Below are 15,817 nucleotides of genomic sequence, written 5' to 3' on the forward strand. Positions count from 1 at the left end.
TCTCCTGCACATTCCTGCCAGTTCTTTGCCTGGTTCTATGGGTATTGCTTTCAAACATCTTTCCAAATCTCCAGGTTCTCCCTCTTTTAGCCTTGGTTCCCAGTTTTCACAGGGCCCTGTGCTTTTAGCCCATTCTCTGGCTAGAGAGGAATAAGGCAAATCCTCCCATCCTGGAATAGCCATTTCTCCCTCTAAAGCCCCACTGCTTCCAAATAGAGGCCTGACATTTTGTGATCCCATCCTGGTCGCCAAATGTATCAGCAATGCCATATTCACAATGCCTATGGAGATTACAAATATGCTGATATAATTATCCATCACAAAATACATCATGCTTGCCATATGGGGAAATAAACTAGAAAATTTATTAAGATACCAAAAGACTGAGTCCCCAAACCAGAAAGTGAAAGCCATCAGAGTAGTTATGATATTGGCACAGGTAGATAAAGTAGAAAGCACCCACATTTTCAAGCCTTTAAAACAGAACAGGCTACCTCAGGCAAAGGTCCTCCTCTCCCCACTCACAGCAACCACCCAGCGTCCGGGAAGCGCACTCCCAGCAGCTCCGGCCCCTGGCAGTCCTCAGCAGGAGTCCTTAGCAGAAATTCTGGCTAACTCAAAAAGGGCTTTGCGCTGCCGCTGCCTCTGCTGCTGCTGCCGCCGTCGCCACCACCGCCAGCCACCGCAGGAACTCTAGTTTGGCTTCCGCTTCCTCTTGCTCCGCCCCTTCCTGCTACGTCAGCAAGTCCAATGGGGTATGAAAGATCTTTAAATCCCATAACCCTTACAACCCCTCTTCTGGAAAAATAAGAATCAGACCTTTTATTGTTCAATGTTTCTGACTCTTTGCGGTCCTATTTGGGGACCTTGGCAGGGATGCTGCAGTGGTTTGCCATTACCTTCTCTGGCTTATTTTATACATGAGGAGCTGAAGCAAACAAGGTTAAGTGACTTGCCCAGGGTCTCCAGACCCAGCACACCATCCACTGCACCCCCCCCCAGCTGACTCCTCTCAGCTGACTTACTCATCTCTAGAATCTCTTCTTCCCTCTGAAATCCTAGTTTGTCACATAAATCCGTAGCCTACACCAGGGCTTTATCTTTCAGAATCCATTTCAGGATTTGGTTCAGATCCCAGGAGCTTTCCCTGATTCTTCCCCTAACCTCCAACTAAAATTATTCTCTCTCACTTCGGATTTTCCTAGGACACTTTGCCTGGATCTTTGTCTCCTGTCTTACTCTGCCCTGTACTATACTTATCTGGGCGCTGCAAACTGAGGGCAATCACTTTGTCATTTTCATCCCCACAATAAAGCCCAATGCCTGCCCATAGTAGGCAGTTGATATATGTATTTTTAAACTAGATTAAGTCCACACTGAAAAAGACCAGGAACATTAGGGAAAAAGAAGTTTGAAGTGCAAGTCATGGCTTTATAATGGTAGACAGCATTTCTTGTCTTTTTCTTTCAGATGCAGGGAACCATTTCCTTTGGAGACTCAGGAATCTATAGAGTGCTGTCAGAATTGGGAAAAGCAGGGGATGTGGTATCTAGAAGTTTAAATTCTCACCCACCCTCCTGATGATTCCAACTCCCACCAGCAAAAGAGAACACTGAGGAATGATTGAGTGCAGGCCTAAGACGGAAATAAGCACATGGCAGCCAGAGGCATTGATGCCATTAAGAGGCCACATGCAAACCAAAACACATAAACATCTTAGCTGATTCACAAGAGGCACGTTACAACCTGTTTTCTAACACTGGTACCTTCTTCCACACTAATAGTATCTCCTTTAATGAAATTAAATACCCTCCGCCTCCCCTCCAATGCCTTTTTTTTTTCTTACCAGGTATAGAAAGAATATGGTATTTGTGAAGGAAGTAGGGTGGCAAGCCAATGGATTAGAATTGGTTATGACAACAACTCAACTACTTGAAAAATTCTGCAGCTGCATAAATTTAGGCAACTTGTTCAACTTCTCAGAAACTTAAAGAAATACCAATGATCTTTTTAACACTAAAAATATGGACATAAATACAAGCCACCACATCAAAGAAATATTTGCAATGAGTTCTCTCGTATACCCCGATTTGGGTTCTACGCTGTTTTTTCCAGGTAGCTTTTGCAATGTGACTGTGTCACAGGATGTTGTCATGTGGTTTCAGTTTAACTTCCAAGAAGATGGTTTGTGAACAGATTATCAAGCCTTCCAAGAAAGAAGTCATATGATTAACAAGAGAGAAACAGCATAGTATAATTACTTGGGAAATGTCATTCCTCACAAGCTCCCTGGGACCTTGGGTGTTATTGTAAAGGGACTTGACTCAAGCGTTCTTTACGTCAGTTTTCTCAGTTTACAAAATGAAGAAAATGATAGTGATCCTTTTCCCCCCTTCTGAGATATTGTTCTAAAAATGAAATAATGGAGGTGAAGAGATTATAGATGTGGAAATTTCTGAGGTCTTCGGAAGAAAGTTATTAAACAAATCAAATGATGTTCAGAGGAAGAAATACAAAGTGATCAATGACCATATAAAATGCTCTAAATCACTAAAAATTAGACAGATGCAAATTAAAATAACTGTGAAGTTGTACCTCCCACTCATCAGATTGGCAAAGCTGACAAAAAAGGGAAAATTTCAAATACTGGAGGAACTCTGGGGAAACAGTTTTGTAGAACTGTGCCATCATCTTACTGTGCTCAAGAAGTTGTTAAACTGCACATACTTTTGGACCCAGTGATACCACTGTTAGGAAATCAGACAAAAAGAACCATTGTACAAATGTACAAAAATATTATAGCCGGTCTTTTTGTGGTGGCAACATATTAGAAACTGAACTCATTATCTGAGGAATGACTGAACAAGTGCCAGTATATGAATATAAAAATAACAGCTAGCATTTATATAGTGCCTACTGTGTTACAGATGCTTCATAAATATTATCTCATTTGATACTCACAGCAGTCCTGGGAGAAAGTACTATTTTACAGTTGAGGAAACTGAAGCAAATACGTTAAATGATTTACCCAGGGTTAAATAGCAGTGTATAAGACCAAATTTGAATTCAGGTCTTACTGTGCTATCCATTCGGCCACCTACTTACCTTCTAAGTGTGATGTAATAGTATTGTGCTATAAGAAATAATGAAGGGAATGGTTTCAGAGAAACCTGAAATGACTTACACGAATTGATAAAGAGTGAAGTAAGTAGAACCAGGCAACAATATACCATAACAACAAGATTGTAAAGACAAACAACTCTGAAAAACTTGGGAACTCACTTGACAAAATGACCAACCATCATTCCAAAGGAGTCATAAGAAAGCATGTGTGCCACTCACCTCCTGATAGAGTACAGATTGAGACATGTTTTGGGGGAATATGGTCAATGCAGCAATTTGTTTTGCTTGATTGTATATTTTTGTGACAGGGTTTGTTTTTTTTAGGGAGAGAATGGCAGGTTTTTGTTAATAAAAAAAAATGAATGTTATATGGGAAAAATTCCTGGATTTGGAGTTGGAGGGCCTGAGTTAAAAATTCTTTCTCTGCTTTTTATCTGTGTGATTTGGGGGAAGGTATTTTGCCTCTGGGCCTTAGTTTTCTCCTCTTTGAAATGCTGAGGTTGGATTGAAAAATAATACTGCAAAATCCTGTCTCTGTCACTTACTGCCTTTGTAACTGCAGGCAAGTGCTTCCCTTCCCTGGGCCTCAGTTTTCTACTTTGCAAAAGGATGGGGTTGGATTAGATGGTTTTCAAAGCCCCTACCAGCTCTGTCTCCACTCTGAGGTCCAGATGATTTCTATGCATTTGAAGCTCGAACTCCTGTGAAATCCTGTTCCAGCAAACCAGAGAGCAACAGCTTCCTCTCTTTAGGCCCATGAGTGCTCAAAACTTGAATGAAAGGTCATCTTGATCAATTCATTGGATCACAGGTGCAGGGCTAAAATGGATCTTAGAGGGTGTCCAGTCTAAACCCTCATTTTACAGATGAGGAAAGTGGAACCCAGAGAAGTTAATTGACTTGCCCAGGGTCCCACTGCTGAGGTTCAGGGGCGGCCCAAGGTATTGGGGTGCAAGGTGTTTCAAAAGTTTTGCTCAGGCTGTTTCTGAGGGTGAGGATAATGAACAAGGATCATTTGCCTCTGGTTTTAAACTCTTTTACACTGTAACATGTGGACATGTTGTCCAAGTCTCTCATACAAAATATAAATAAGAAAGGCCAAGAAGCAGCAAAAAAAGAAGCAATAGTTTTTAAATGACTGACCAACTCTGCCATTCAGGCAAGGTTTTATTGGTCACTCAAGGCCAAAGCATGTTGTTTATTGTTCAGTTGTTTTTCAGTCTTGTTCGACTTTCCATGACCCCATTTGAGATTTTCTTGGCAAAGATCCTAGAACAGTTTGCCATTTCCTTGTCTAGCTCATTTTACAGATGAGAAAACTAGGGCAAACCGAATTAAGTGACTTTCCCAAGATCATGCAGCTAGTAAGTGGCTGAAGTCAGATCTGACTCCAGGTCTGGTGCCCTATCCCTGGACCACCCAGCTGCCCCTCAAAAAAAATCACATCAGAGACTTCAGAACTTGTCCTGAGCCACTGAAAAGCAAAACTTTCTAGAAGAAAGGACAAAAATGTTTTCCAAGAAAAAGCATTGACTATTTAAAATACATGTGTGTATACATATATACATGTGTATATTCGCACACATATATACATATACACATACTTGTATATTACATGAAAAAGAAAAAAATTCAGCCACCAAAGAGTAGGTCAGATTCAAATTTCAAAATCAATAGTAGTGAAATCTAAGGACACTCTCATGCCTGTCAGCATGTGAATAGCTGCCAGCTGTTGTCGCACGCATGCGTGTATGTGTGTTAGCAAATGTAGCATCCCAAGACTCTTTATTTCCCTGATAGGACAGAAATCAAGACAAAGCCATCGTGTTTTATTTTGTTTTAAACCACCTTCCACTGAGACATTGTTTCACGACCTGGCTTCAGGAGCTCATTTTTAACCTCTCTGTTCCAAGGTACATATCAAGTTACCCTTGTTATCTTCTCCAAACAATATTCATTCAGGACAGGGAGTGCTGGACACTGGATAATTTATAGCATTTGAGAACGGAAGAGGAAACAAAGCAGAGTTAGCGTCCATCTTGGCCACTTTGCTGATGTTTCTGAACACAAGCCAAATAGTCCTGCACATCATCTGGAGACCCAAGAATGAGAGGGACTCTCTGGTGGATGGCTTCTGGCTTCACTTCCAGTACTGGCTGGGTTCCTGTGGTAGCTACCCCCCCTGCCTGTTCTATGATGAAGGCCATTGGGTTGCACTCATAAAGGAGCCGGAGCTGCAGGGAGACATACCCATACACATGACAAAAGGACTTGGAAACCCCACTCTTTCTTACAACACGTGGTAGAATTGGGATTGTCCCACCCACTTTGTCTCTCTAACATTTTTATGAGAACTGCCAGAAATTGGGCCCCCAGGGAGAGATGGAACTGCCAACTGGCACTCATCTCAATGTCTATAGAGTCCCCACTAGACCAGTAGCCAATCAGCCTGGGAGGAAATGACAGCAGTCAGGACTTCTGCTCTTCATGCCTTTTGGCACATCTGCCACCTGAATAGGAAGGAGAGGTGAGGACCAAGCTCCCCTGGAGATAAACGCTCCTGTTCAGGGCCTAAGGCCTGACTAATGAGGATAATTCCCCTCTCATGTAAGTAAAATGTCATCATGACCAATGCAATAAGATCATCATGCAGGAAATCATAGCACAGGTTGACCAAAATAATCATCTTCTGTGAAAGAAGAGGGACCCTTGTGAGGAATAACTGATCTGAAAAACTGACTTCTTTGTTTTCATGGTCTTCTCTTTATTGTGACTCTGTAGGTGATACCTTTCTCCTCATTCAGCCTGATTTAATATCATGGTAAAGTTATCTTAAAATTGTAGGCTCAAAGCCCAAAAAGATTCGAGGAGAGACACATTCACGGATTAAAGGTAGAAAGCAGAGGCAGCTAGGTGGTACAGTGGAGAGCGTGCCAGACCTGGAGTCAGGAAGGCTCATCTTTGTGAATTCAAATCTGACCTGGGACACTTAAGAGCTTTGTGACCCTGGGTAAGTCACTTAACCTATTTGCCTCAGTTTTCTCATCTGTAAAATGGGGATAATAATAGCATTTGCTTCCCAGGATTGTTGTGAGGATTAAATGAGATAATAATTGTTACAGTGATTAACACAGTGCCTGGCACTTAGTAAGTGCTATAGAAATGTTATTAAATCTGGGATAAAGGACTGAAGTAGACAGAGATACCTGCCCTGAAGAAGTTCATTCTAAGCAGTTTTATTTGCATTCCCTACTCCCTCTCCCAGCCGGGTCCCAATTCATTTTCATGGCTGACCAAAAGGAATCTTGGAGTTTAGAAAACAAACCAGAAATGCTCAGAGGAAGAGGGTCCTTGATGCTTGTTAAAAGAGAAATCTAAGGGAAAAAACCATGTTAAATGGGTGCAGTTTAGTAATTAGACATTAGGTAGGGAGTTATGATCATTGTCTGATCCTAAGTCAGAAGGAGACTTTAGATAGACTCTGCCACTGGTGAAAAGGAAGTGTAGACTTAGGGCCTGTAGGCATTGCTTAGATGGCTGCTTGGCTGGTCTATGTTCCAAAGGGCATCAAGTTGGAGTGGATGAATCTGCTTTTCGAAAGGAAATACCTATTATATCCAAGGCTCTAAGAACTAAGAGATTGACCTCATAGGTGAGAAAAGTTTCTGAAGGTTTTCCCACCGCCCAATGGCTGAGTTGTGAAGGCCTTGCCTTTATAATGTCTACAATTTAAGATTCTGGATGTTGAGCTATGAGTCGGGTGGCAAAGTGTACTCTCTCACCTTACCTTAGCTAAGCGCTCCAGTTTAGGCCAGAAGCTGGAAGCTTAGAGAAGCTTCACAGACTTGTGCCCAGTGGAGCATTACCTGGAAGGAAAATTAGTACTCACGGAACTGACCAAGCTATCGTAGTTCATCCTTCAAGGCTGATGACATCATGAGGGTGATGTCTTGACTTGTGCATAAATTGTACATGAGAGGGACAGAGCTGTGCAAAGTCATCAGCCTCACTCTCTCCTCCAATCATCAAAGTCCAGTGCCAAGGCAAAGGTTGAAACGGCCCAGGATACAGTGGGGGATCTTGTTCTTTCTAAATTATTTCCCAGGTTTCGGTTTGTCTGAGGCCATGCCCATTTGCACGCCCAATATCTGGCACAATGCTTGGCACATAGCAGACAATTAATATTTTACTGACTGATTGAATTGAAAGAAATGTAGGAAAAAACCCTTCACAATTAAAAAATGTTGATGGAATAATTTTGTATAATTCAGAAATTGTGGTGAGCAGAGAATGAATGTTAGAAATGGCCCAAAGGGGGACAGAGAGATTCAGAGTGAGCATAAGTAGACTGCTACATATGCCTAATAATTATTTATGCCCCAAAAGTGACATATAGAATACAGTCTATGAAAAGAAGATAAGTAATCACGTAATAAGAGTAAAACAGCCAAAAAACAGACATCTTTTCAGTGTTGCACTGGTATCCATGAAATAGAAAAAGACCTAGGGGAAGGCCTCCCTCTTGCTAACTAGATCATAGAAGACCTAAGGGAGAACACAGACAACAATCACACAAGATCAGAAAATGTGGCTAGATGGTAATCTGCCCTCAAAGCACTGCCTGGCGTAATCTTGTGAGACCAGCAGGAGAAAACACCTGACAGAGACTACACACGTGTCAAAGTCTGGATGCCGCGTGAGAGCGGTGGGGGAAGGTCCCTGAGAAGCACCACAACATCCCTGAAAGGTATCGGAAGGAGTGAGTTACTCCTCCATACATGTGCCCCCAACACATTCCCTCTATGTGTGTGCATTTCCTGGTGAGTATTTGTGGGAGACCGTGCCCCAGTTTTATAAAGGAAATGTCCTATTACTGCCTCCTTATGTTATGTTATTCTGCTGAATATATTTACTTAATAGCCAAAAGCATTGGTGCAGTTACTGATTTATGATTTTGAGCCCCTTAGAGTACTTTGAACCTAAAGAAGCTTGTCTAGGGGGATCCATGACAAGGTGGAAGAAACACAAGTGCTGAGTCAGCTAGGTGGTTCAGTGGATAGAGGGCTGGGCCTAGAAGCAGCAAGACATGAATTTAAATCTGGCCTCAGACTGACTAGCTGTATGACCCTGGGCAAGTCACTTAACCTCTCCTTGCCTTAATCTACTGGAGAAGGAAATGGCAAACCACTCTAATATCTTTGCCAAGAAAATTCCATGAATAGTATTGACGTGCTATGATCCACAGGGTCACAAAGAGTTGGACGTAACTGAATTACTCAACAATACCCCATGTGCTACCTACAAAAATGCCCAGTGCATGCAGTTAAGCCTTAACTAAAGAGGGAGGGGAAATGCTTAGCAAAGTCAGAGGGAAGGAAATATCATTTCAGACTGGCAGGGGTCAGTGGAAGAGGAAACTTGTTTCCCTCGCAAAGAAATATTTGAGTTGAACTTTGAATCGTAAGAAAAAAATTTTTTTTAAAGCAATGGGGGTTAAGTAACTTGCTCAAGGTTGTAAGAAAGATTTCTTAAGCTATATGTGAGTAGGTGAGGAAGGCATTCTAGGCACCAGACACCTCTGCCTTCCCCACTTGTTTTTTCTCCAGAATCTTGGCATTCACTATTGAGTTTTCCCTATTTTTATTTCCCTCTGATTGTTCTCTGGTAGAGACACAAACACTGGAGTTACCAAAAGCAGGGGAAAGCTGAAAAGGGTTTACCTTCCCTTTGGGGCTCTTCTGATTCGCTGGGTACATGAAGATCCCTCCATAGACCAGGGTACGGTGAACATCAGCGACCATGGATCCCACATACCTGGCCCCATAGGGAGCACTGCCATCCTAAAAGATGCAGAAAGAAAAAGTGCTGTTACTAGTGGGCCGGGCAATTAACAGACGCCAAGCCTTGCTTAGGGAAAACTCAGATCTCAAACGGAGTTAAGTCTTAGCTTTCCTAAGGGCAAGACTTCTTTCTCTCCATTCTGCCTTCTTCCCCATACTTCCAGACTATTTAATAATAATAGCTTATATTCATCTACATAGTAACACATGATAGCGTAATATGGTATATAATATATAAACTATATAATAATAGTTTATATTTATTTATATTCATTATCTGGTACTTTATGATTCTTAAAGCCCTTTTACATACATTATGTCAGTATATGCTCACTACAGCTCTGTGAGGGAGACAGCACAGGTATCACTATCTCCATTTTACAGATGAGGAAACTGAGACTCAAAGGGGCAGAGCCCAGATTTGAAATGAGGCCTTCTGATTTCAAGCGTTCTTACTACAATTGAAACAAATTGAACTGAAATGAATTGGTGTGAAACAAAGTAAATAAAACCATGAGATGGGCATAAAAGTAGTCGGGGCATCTTACTTCCCTATCAAGGAATGTCAATGATAGCCATTTTTAGCAGATGGTAAGCTCTTGGGGTGGCCAGGTGGCTCAGTGAGTAAGAGCACCGGCTCCAGTGTCGGGATGACCTGGATCTAATCCAGGCTCAGATACTCAGCAACACACACAGAAATAACTGGCCGTGTAACCTTGAGCAAGTTACTTAACCCCGATTGCTTTTTAAAAAAAAAGAATGTAAGCTCTTTTAGGGTAGGGAGATTGCTTTTCACTTTGCCTTTTGCATCATTAATGATATATTATCCACACTCTGGTTGCATAATTGCTGGTTTTAAAAAAGCTGCTATGTCATTCACAGTACCTGCCCCTCCCTTGAACAATTCCCTCAATGCCTAGGTATCTGTCAGTATATAAACTTGCATGGAAATGTCTCTATCCTTGTTTGCTCTGTTTGTGTAAACAAATTATAGATCAACAAGAAGGGGACATCTTGCTGAAATTCTTAACCTGGGGCCTACAGACTTATTTTAAAAAATATTTTGAAAATAGTGTCTTGACACAATTGATTTCCTCTGTAGTCTTATATAAAGTTTACTTTATGCACTTAAAAAGCTCATTCTGAAAAGGGGTTCATAGACTTCACCAGATTGGCCAGCCAAGGGGTCCATGGCCCAAAAAAAGGTTAATAACTACATGACAGGGGGCAGCCAGGTGGCTCAGCGAGTAAGAGCACCGGCTCCAGTGTCGGGATGACCTGGATCAAATCCGGGCTCAGATACTCAGCACCACACCCAGAAATAATAACTGGCCGTGTAACCTTGAGCAAGTTACTTAACCCCAATTGCTTTAAAAAACATAATAACTAAATGACAGCTTCCCAGCTCTGGTAGCAATCTGTTGCCATGTCAAAGTGAACCCTATGTAGAAAAGAAAGTCAAACATATTCATGCCTGTATAATTTTTGTACAGTATTTGTACTTAATTCAGAACAACTGTTGAAAGAGAACATTTTTGGGGCAGCTAGGTGGCGCAGTGAATAGAGCACTGGCCCTAGAGTCAGGAGGATCTGAGTACAAATCCAGCCTCAGACACAACACAAAAACTAGCCATGTGACCATGGGCAAGTTGCTTAACCCCAATCGCCCTCCAAAAAGCCAAAAAAAAAAAAAAAAGGATAACATTTTTTTCAGACAGCTTAGAAAGTCCTAGCATCTATGCCTTGGCTTGATCTTGTTCCCAGATTTTCTCAGGCCTCTGAGAATAATAAAAATTTTTGTTTGAACTTCAATTCAACTGGACAATGACTAAAATTTCTTTGCAAGGGAATGTAAACAAATAGGTTGACTTTGCAGCATTGGAACAATGGAAACCTTGACTTCTGTCTGTCATGAAATAAGAGTACATGGATGTTGAGAGGAAAATATGCCTAACGACAGTTAATAATATAATATTGTTAAAAATCTGTTTTACCAATAATGAAAGGAATGAAAATCAAAAATCCCTGAGACTTTATCTCACACCCTGGAAACTGGTGAAGATGAAAAAAAGTGGTAATAGTCAATGTTGGAGGGGGTGTGGAAGGATGAGTACACTGACGCATTGTTGGTGGAACTGATTTAGCATAACCATTTTGTAAAGCTATTCAGAATTATGCAAGTAACTCAATTTCCAAACTCTTTGATGTAGAAATTCCATTACTAGATGTACACTCAAAGGAGGCCACTGATAAGAAGAAATCCCCATACATACCAAAATATTTGTCGTAGCACTTTTTGTGAAAGCAAAGAATTGAAAACAAAGTCTATGCCCATCAATTTGCCACTATGTAAATAGTGACTGAACTTTTCATACCCTTTGTACTAGAGACTCAGTTACTGGTCTAATGCCCAAAGGAAGCCATTGATGAGAACAAAAGATCCCTATATACTCCAAAGTATATATAGCAGCACTTTTAGTGATTAACGAAGAATTGGAAACAAGTAGAAGCCCATCAATTGGGAAATGGCTAAACAAATTGTGGTCCATGGGTGTGCTGTATGAAGTGACAAACATGATGAGCACAGAAAAGCATGGAAGCATGGAGAGATCGACAGGAACGGATGCAGAGGAAAGTAAAGAGAGGGAAGAAAACACGCTCAACAACTACAACAATGTAACTGGGAAGAGCAATCACACACACAGATCAAAGTGAGCGTGGCATAAAGAAAGGAGAGGAGAAGATACTCCCACCCTCAACCCCCTTGCAGATAAGTCCACAAGTGTTGTACATACATGGCACATATTTTCTGTCTTTTTCAATATGTTGATCGATTTGCAGATTTTTTTCTTTTTCTTGTTGTCTTTAAAAAATACTATTTATTATATATGGGGCAGCTAGGTGGGCACAGTGGATAGAGTACCAGCCCTGAAGTTGGGAGGACCTGAGTTCAAATTTGACTTCAGATACTTACTAGCTTTGTAACCCTGGATAAGTCACTTAACTCTGCTTGTCTCAGTTCATCTGTAAAATAAGCTGGAGAAGGAAATGGCAAACCACTCCAGCATCTTTGCCAAGAAAACCCCAAATGGAGTCTTGGAGAGTTGGGTATGACTGAAATGACTCAATAACAAATTTGTCATGGTGATAACCCCTCTTAGGAGAGAAAGAGGGATACTAGAGGAAATTACAGTGATTTTTTTTAAAGTCATCAATAAAACTTTAAAAAAGGTTCTTGTACCTTAAATGTCTACAATGTCTACTGTGCAAAGCACTTAAAAGTATTATTTCATTTGCTTCTTACAACAACCCTGGGTGATAGGTACTATTATTATCACCATTTTACATTTGAGGAAATTGAGTCAGACAGAAGTTAAGTGACTTGCCTAAGATCACACAGCTATGTCTTCTACTGTGCTGCCTAGCTGCCTCACTTTACAATTGATATTTTTTCCTATTCTGCTGCCCATTTGTATTTTCTTTTCACTATCCAGAAACCCTGGAAAGCTTTTTCGATCATCAGTCCTTTGTTTTGTATTTAGAAAAGGCTTAGAAGTACCTTAAACACAGCAAAGGCTGCAGCACAACATTTCTCATTGAGGTTAACATATAGTCGATCTCACCTCCTGGTAAAACATATGCTCTGGACCTTGATAAAGGCAGTCAGCTGCAATTTGTTGATGCCTTGGTAGTCTGACTGCAGAGCTGTACCAAAGATAATTGGCAGCTGAGCCACAAAAAACCTTGCCTCAGTAGGCTAGAAGTGCCATACAAAAGTTCCACCTATACTCCTGAGCATTTCAACTGACATTCTGGCACATTCTCCTTGGACTTTCCCCCCTCACCCTCAGTGACCATGGGGGTTATAAGGACATAGCAAAGAGATTCTATGCTTGTCTAGGCCAGCTTGAGCCCAGACCTCAAGACCCTGGCTGGCCTTCCTGTTTTGTTTTTCTTTTCAAGCCCAGGTGACCAAAGAATGATGCTGAGAAATGAATATTCCCAGGCCTGGAGAGAACCACATAAGTTTGAAAAGTCAAGATTTCCTGAGCTGGCGCATGTTTTATGATGTCGGTTTGTTTTAGTGAACAGATGAAGAGTTTAGTTGTTTTTGTTTCTAGAAATGGTGAATGGGATACCTCTAATAGAGTTAAAGCTAGAAGTGACCTTAGGGGTCATCTACCCTAACCCCATTAGTTTACAGATGAAGACACTGAAGTCCAAAGTTAAGTGACTTGCCCATCAAGAGAATGGTTATCTGTATAGACATATGAAAGGCCAGGAAAGTGCTTAGTCAGGAAAAACACTGATCTTAAGGGAGGTAGGTTTGAATTATGTTTGTGGTAGTCTGGTCATTTTTTCAGTGGAGTCCAACTCTTTGCAACTTCATTTGGGGTTTTCTTGGCAAAGATACTGCAGTAGTTTGTCATTTCCTTCCCAGACTCATTTTATGGATGAGGAAACTGAGGCAAACAGGGTTAAGTGAAGGAGAAGAAGAAGGAGGAGGAGGAGGAGAAGGAGAAGAAGGAGACAAAGGAAGGAGACAAAGGAAGAGAAGAAGAAGAAGAAGAAGAAGAAGAAGAAGAAGAAGAAGAAGAAGAAGAAGAAGAAGAAGAAGAAGAAGAAAAGGAGAAAGAAAGCAGAAGGAAGAAGGAAAAAAGAAGGGAAGTTTTATGTATGTGCTTTTTTAAAAAGCACTGTTAGTTCCCCTCCAAACTCTCCCTTACCTGAAAATGTCATGAAAACTCTCATTCTGTGCTTAGAGCCAGCCCACTGTCAGTTCTCAGAGTCAGGCATTGATCAGAGTTCTAAAAGTTTTTTTAATGTTGAAGTCACTGTGCCCATTATGCAAATTATTCTTCTGATTAAGTCTGTCTTCTAAAATTTATTTGACATTTCAGTATTCACTTTGTTAATGTTTGGGACAGTAAAGACCCTTGCCCAAATTAAATTCAGAGGTTTCTTAAGGTAGAAAGTAGAAAAGAGTTTATTATGATTTCTCGAGAAAAGGCACCCCCAATCTGACAAAGGGCCAGAAGGGGGAAGCACCCTACAGAAGGCAAAGGCACGATTATAAAACCCTAACATGGGAATTCCACATCCTCTAAACTGTTCCACCTTACCACTGCTTGGTAAGACAAGCTCACAATCTTCTTATTAATGCCAACCAATTGGCTCAAAGCAATCTCAATCCATACCATAATTATTACTAATGAGGCTCTAATTGTGTGAGATAACATATATAATACATGAGGTCCACTATGCAAGCGCAGTAACAACCCCAGAATACTGAACCCCCTTCAGTCCAACCTAGATGTGTCCTTATCTGGGCCTGAGTTTTCCAAGGCCGCTGTCTGCTTTTTGATTGGTCAAATCCACCTGCTGCTGCCAGCTCCTTTTATTCGACATTATTTCATTTGTAGTATTATCTAGGAGTTCTCTGGGAACTGGGAACCCAACTTCTTCCCAAGGCTACTGTCTGGTACTTTGTATCAGTAGTCTTGTTTCAGCAATTCTTGCAGTTCTGTAGAAACTTAACCCTTTGCTACCTCTCACACTACCATTCCTTTCCCCAAACTAAAAACACCTCTAATTTGGTCTCAATCGTTAATCCAATCAATTGTATTAATATCCAATAGCTCTTACATTACCTTGAAATACACAATCACCTATATATAGTTATCCCGCACATTGTGATGTAATAATATTAAATTACATTTACAGGCCACAATTTATTTAGCCATTTACCAATCAATAGGTACTCAATTTCCTTCAAGTTCTTGGCTATTACAGAAAAGCTGCTTGCATATTTATGTGGGACTTCCCTCCACCCATCTTAGACTTCTCCAGACTATTTCCGCTACACTGTAGGTGCCAAGACTTGATCCCTCCCAGTACAGAAACTTAGGAGTTCTGAGAGGGCAGCTTTCGTTAACCCCTCCATCTCTCCACAGGGGTCTATATTCTGAGTCTTGCTTTAGGAAAAACTTCACAAAACTGTACCCTCAAGCTTAAATCAAGCCCCCTTTCCTTCTCGCAGCACTGTTATGTCTTAGTAAGAAAAATCAGTATCAATGTCTTGTCCTTGACACTGTCCAAAGTACAATATGCTCAAGGTCAACCAAACTGCTGTAACAAAAAAAAAAAAAAGAGTGGATTTTAAATATTCTGTGCAGTTATGAAGGAAGCAGCTTGCTAACCAACCAATCAGAAAAAAAATGGAGGGGAAAGATGGGAGTAGTTTCAAGTCTGCTCAGCCAGGAACCCACGGTTTCAGCTGTTTATCGAAATTGTGCAGACCTCTGGTACCCATGACATCAGGCTGAAAATGAAATGATAAGCTGATTTCCCCCAAATGTTTCCAACCTCTTTTTCTTTTATTAGACAAAAGAAGAAACTGGTATTTACAGTTACTAGAGGAAAGAAGTCAGTAGTTCCTATTTAGTGAAATTGCTGAATAGGAATTTTTTCTTTTGTTTTGTTTTTTAATGGTGAGAAGTCTGAGTAGGAGGGATAGGAAAAGCTGCTGATGTAGTAAATTCTGTGGAGGTGTTGTTACATTTTGATATTATACAGTTCAAACTAGAACCTAGGCCTTCTGATCTACACCCACTGTTACAGCTACTTCAGCAAAAATGGCTCTGTCTCATTATTCTAGAAATAGCAGTTCAAAGTCTTCAGTGTAGTAGGTATTTAGTAAATGTTGATTGAATTGAATAGAGTAGAATCAGTTAACTGGAATGAACACACATTCGTGCCTATCAGACAATTAGAACTGATAACAATAATGAAAGGCATTTTTCACATTTTCATGTTATCTAGCCAGTTCTCCACCATCTTAAACTTGGGAAGCT

At 40.8% G+C, this 15,817-nt stretch overlaps 1 protein-coding gene across 2 annotated transcripts in view; it reads right to left on the bottom strand.

Annotated features, from left to right (window-relative positions):
* Nucleotides 1-753: 753 nt before the first annotated feature.
* LOC138161146 (fructose-1,6-bisphosphatase isozyme 2) overlaps nt 754-15,817 on the bottom strand; it is a 63,075-nt gene continuing 48,011 nt past the window's right edge. The window contains exons 6-7 of one of the 2 annotated variants that reach the window (XM_069087985.1): nt 8,844-8,963; nt 754-798 (exon numbers count right to left, since the gene is read on the bottom strand). In XM_069087985.1, the coding sequence (XP_068944086.1) occupies nt 769-798; nt 8,844-8,963 (150 nt within the window). In that variant the 3' untranslated portion in view covers nt 754-768. Of the gene's footprint in view, nt 799-4,931; nt 5,358-8,843; nt 8,964-15,817 lie in introns of those variants that run through there. The other variant, XM_069087984.1, reaches the window with a different exon arrangement.

The sequence above is a fragment of the Petaurus breviceps genome, unplaced genomic scaffold, assembly GCF_028583685.1.
Source record: "Petaurus breviceps papuanus isolate PSGF00001 unplaced genomic scaffold, PetGlider_PUasm1.0 183, whole genome shotgun sequence".
Classification (NCBI taxonomy): Eukaryota; Metazoa; Chordata; class Mammalia; order Diprotodontia; family Petauridae; genus Petaurus; species Petaurus breviceps.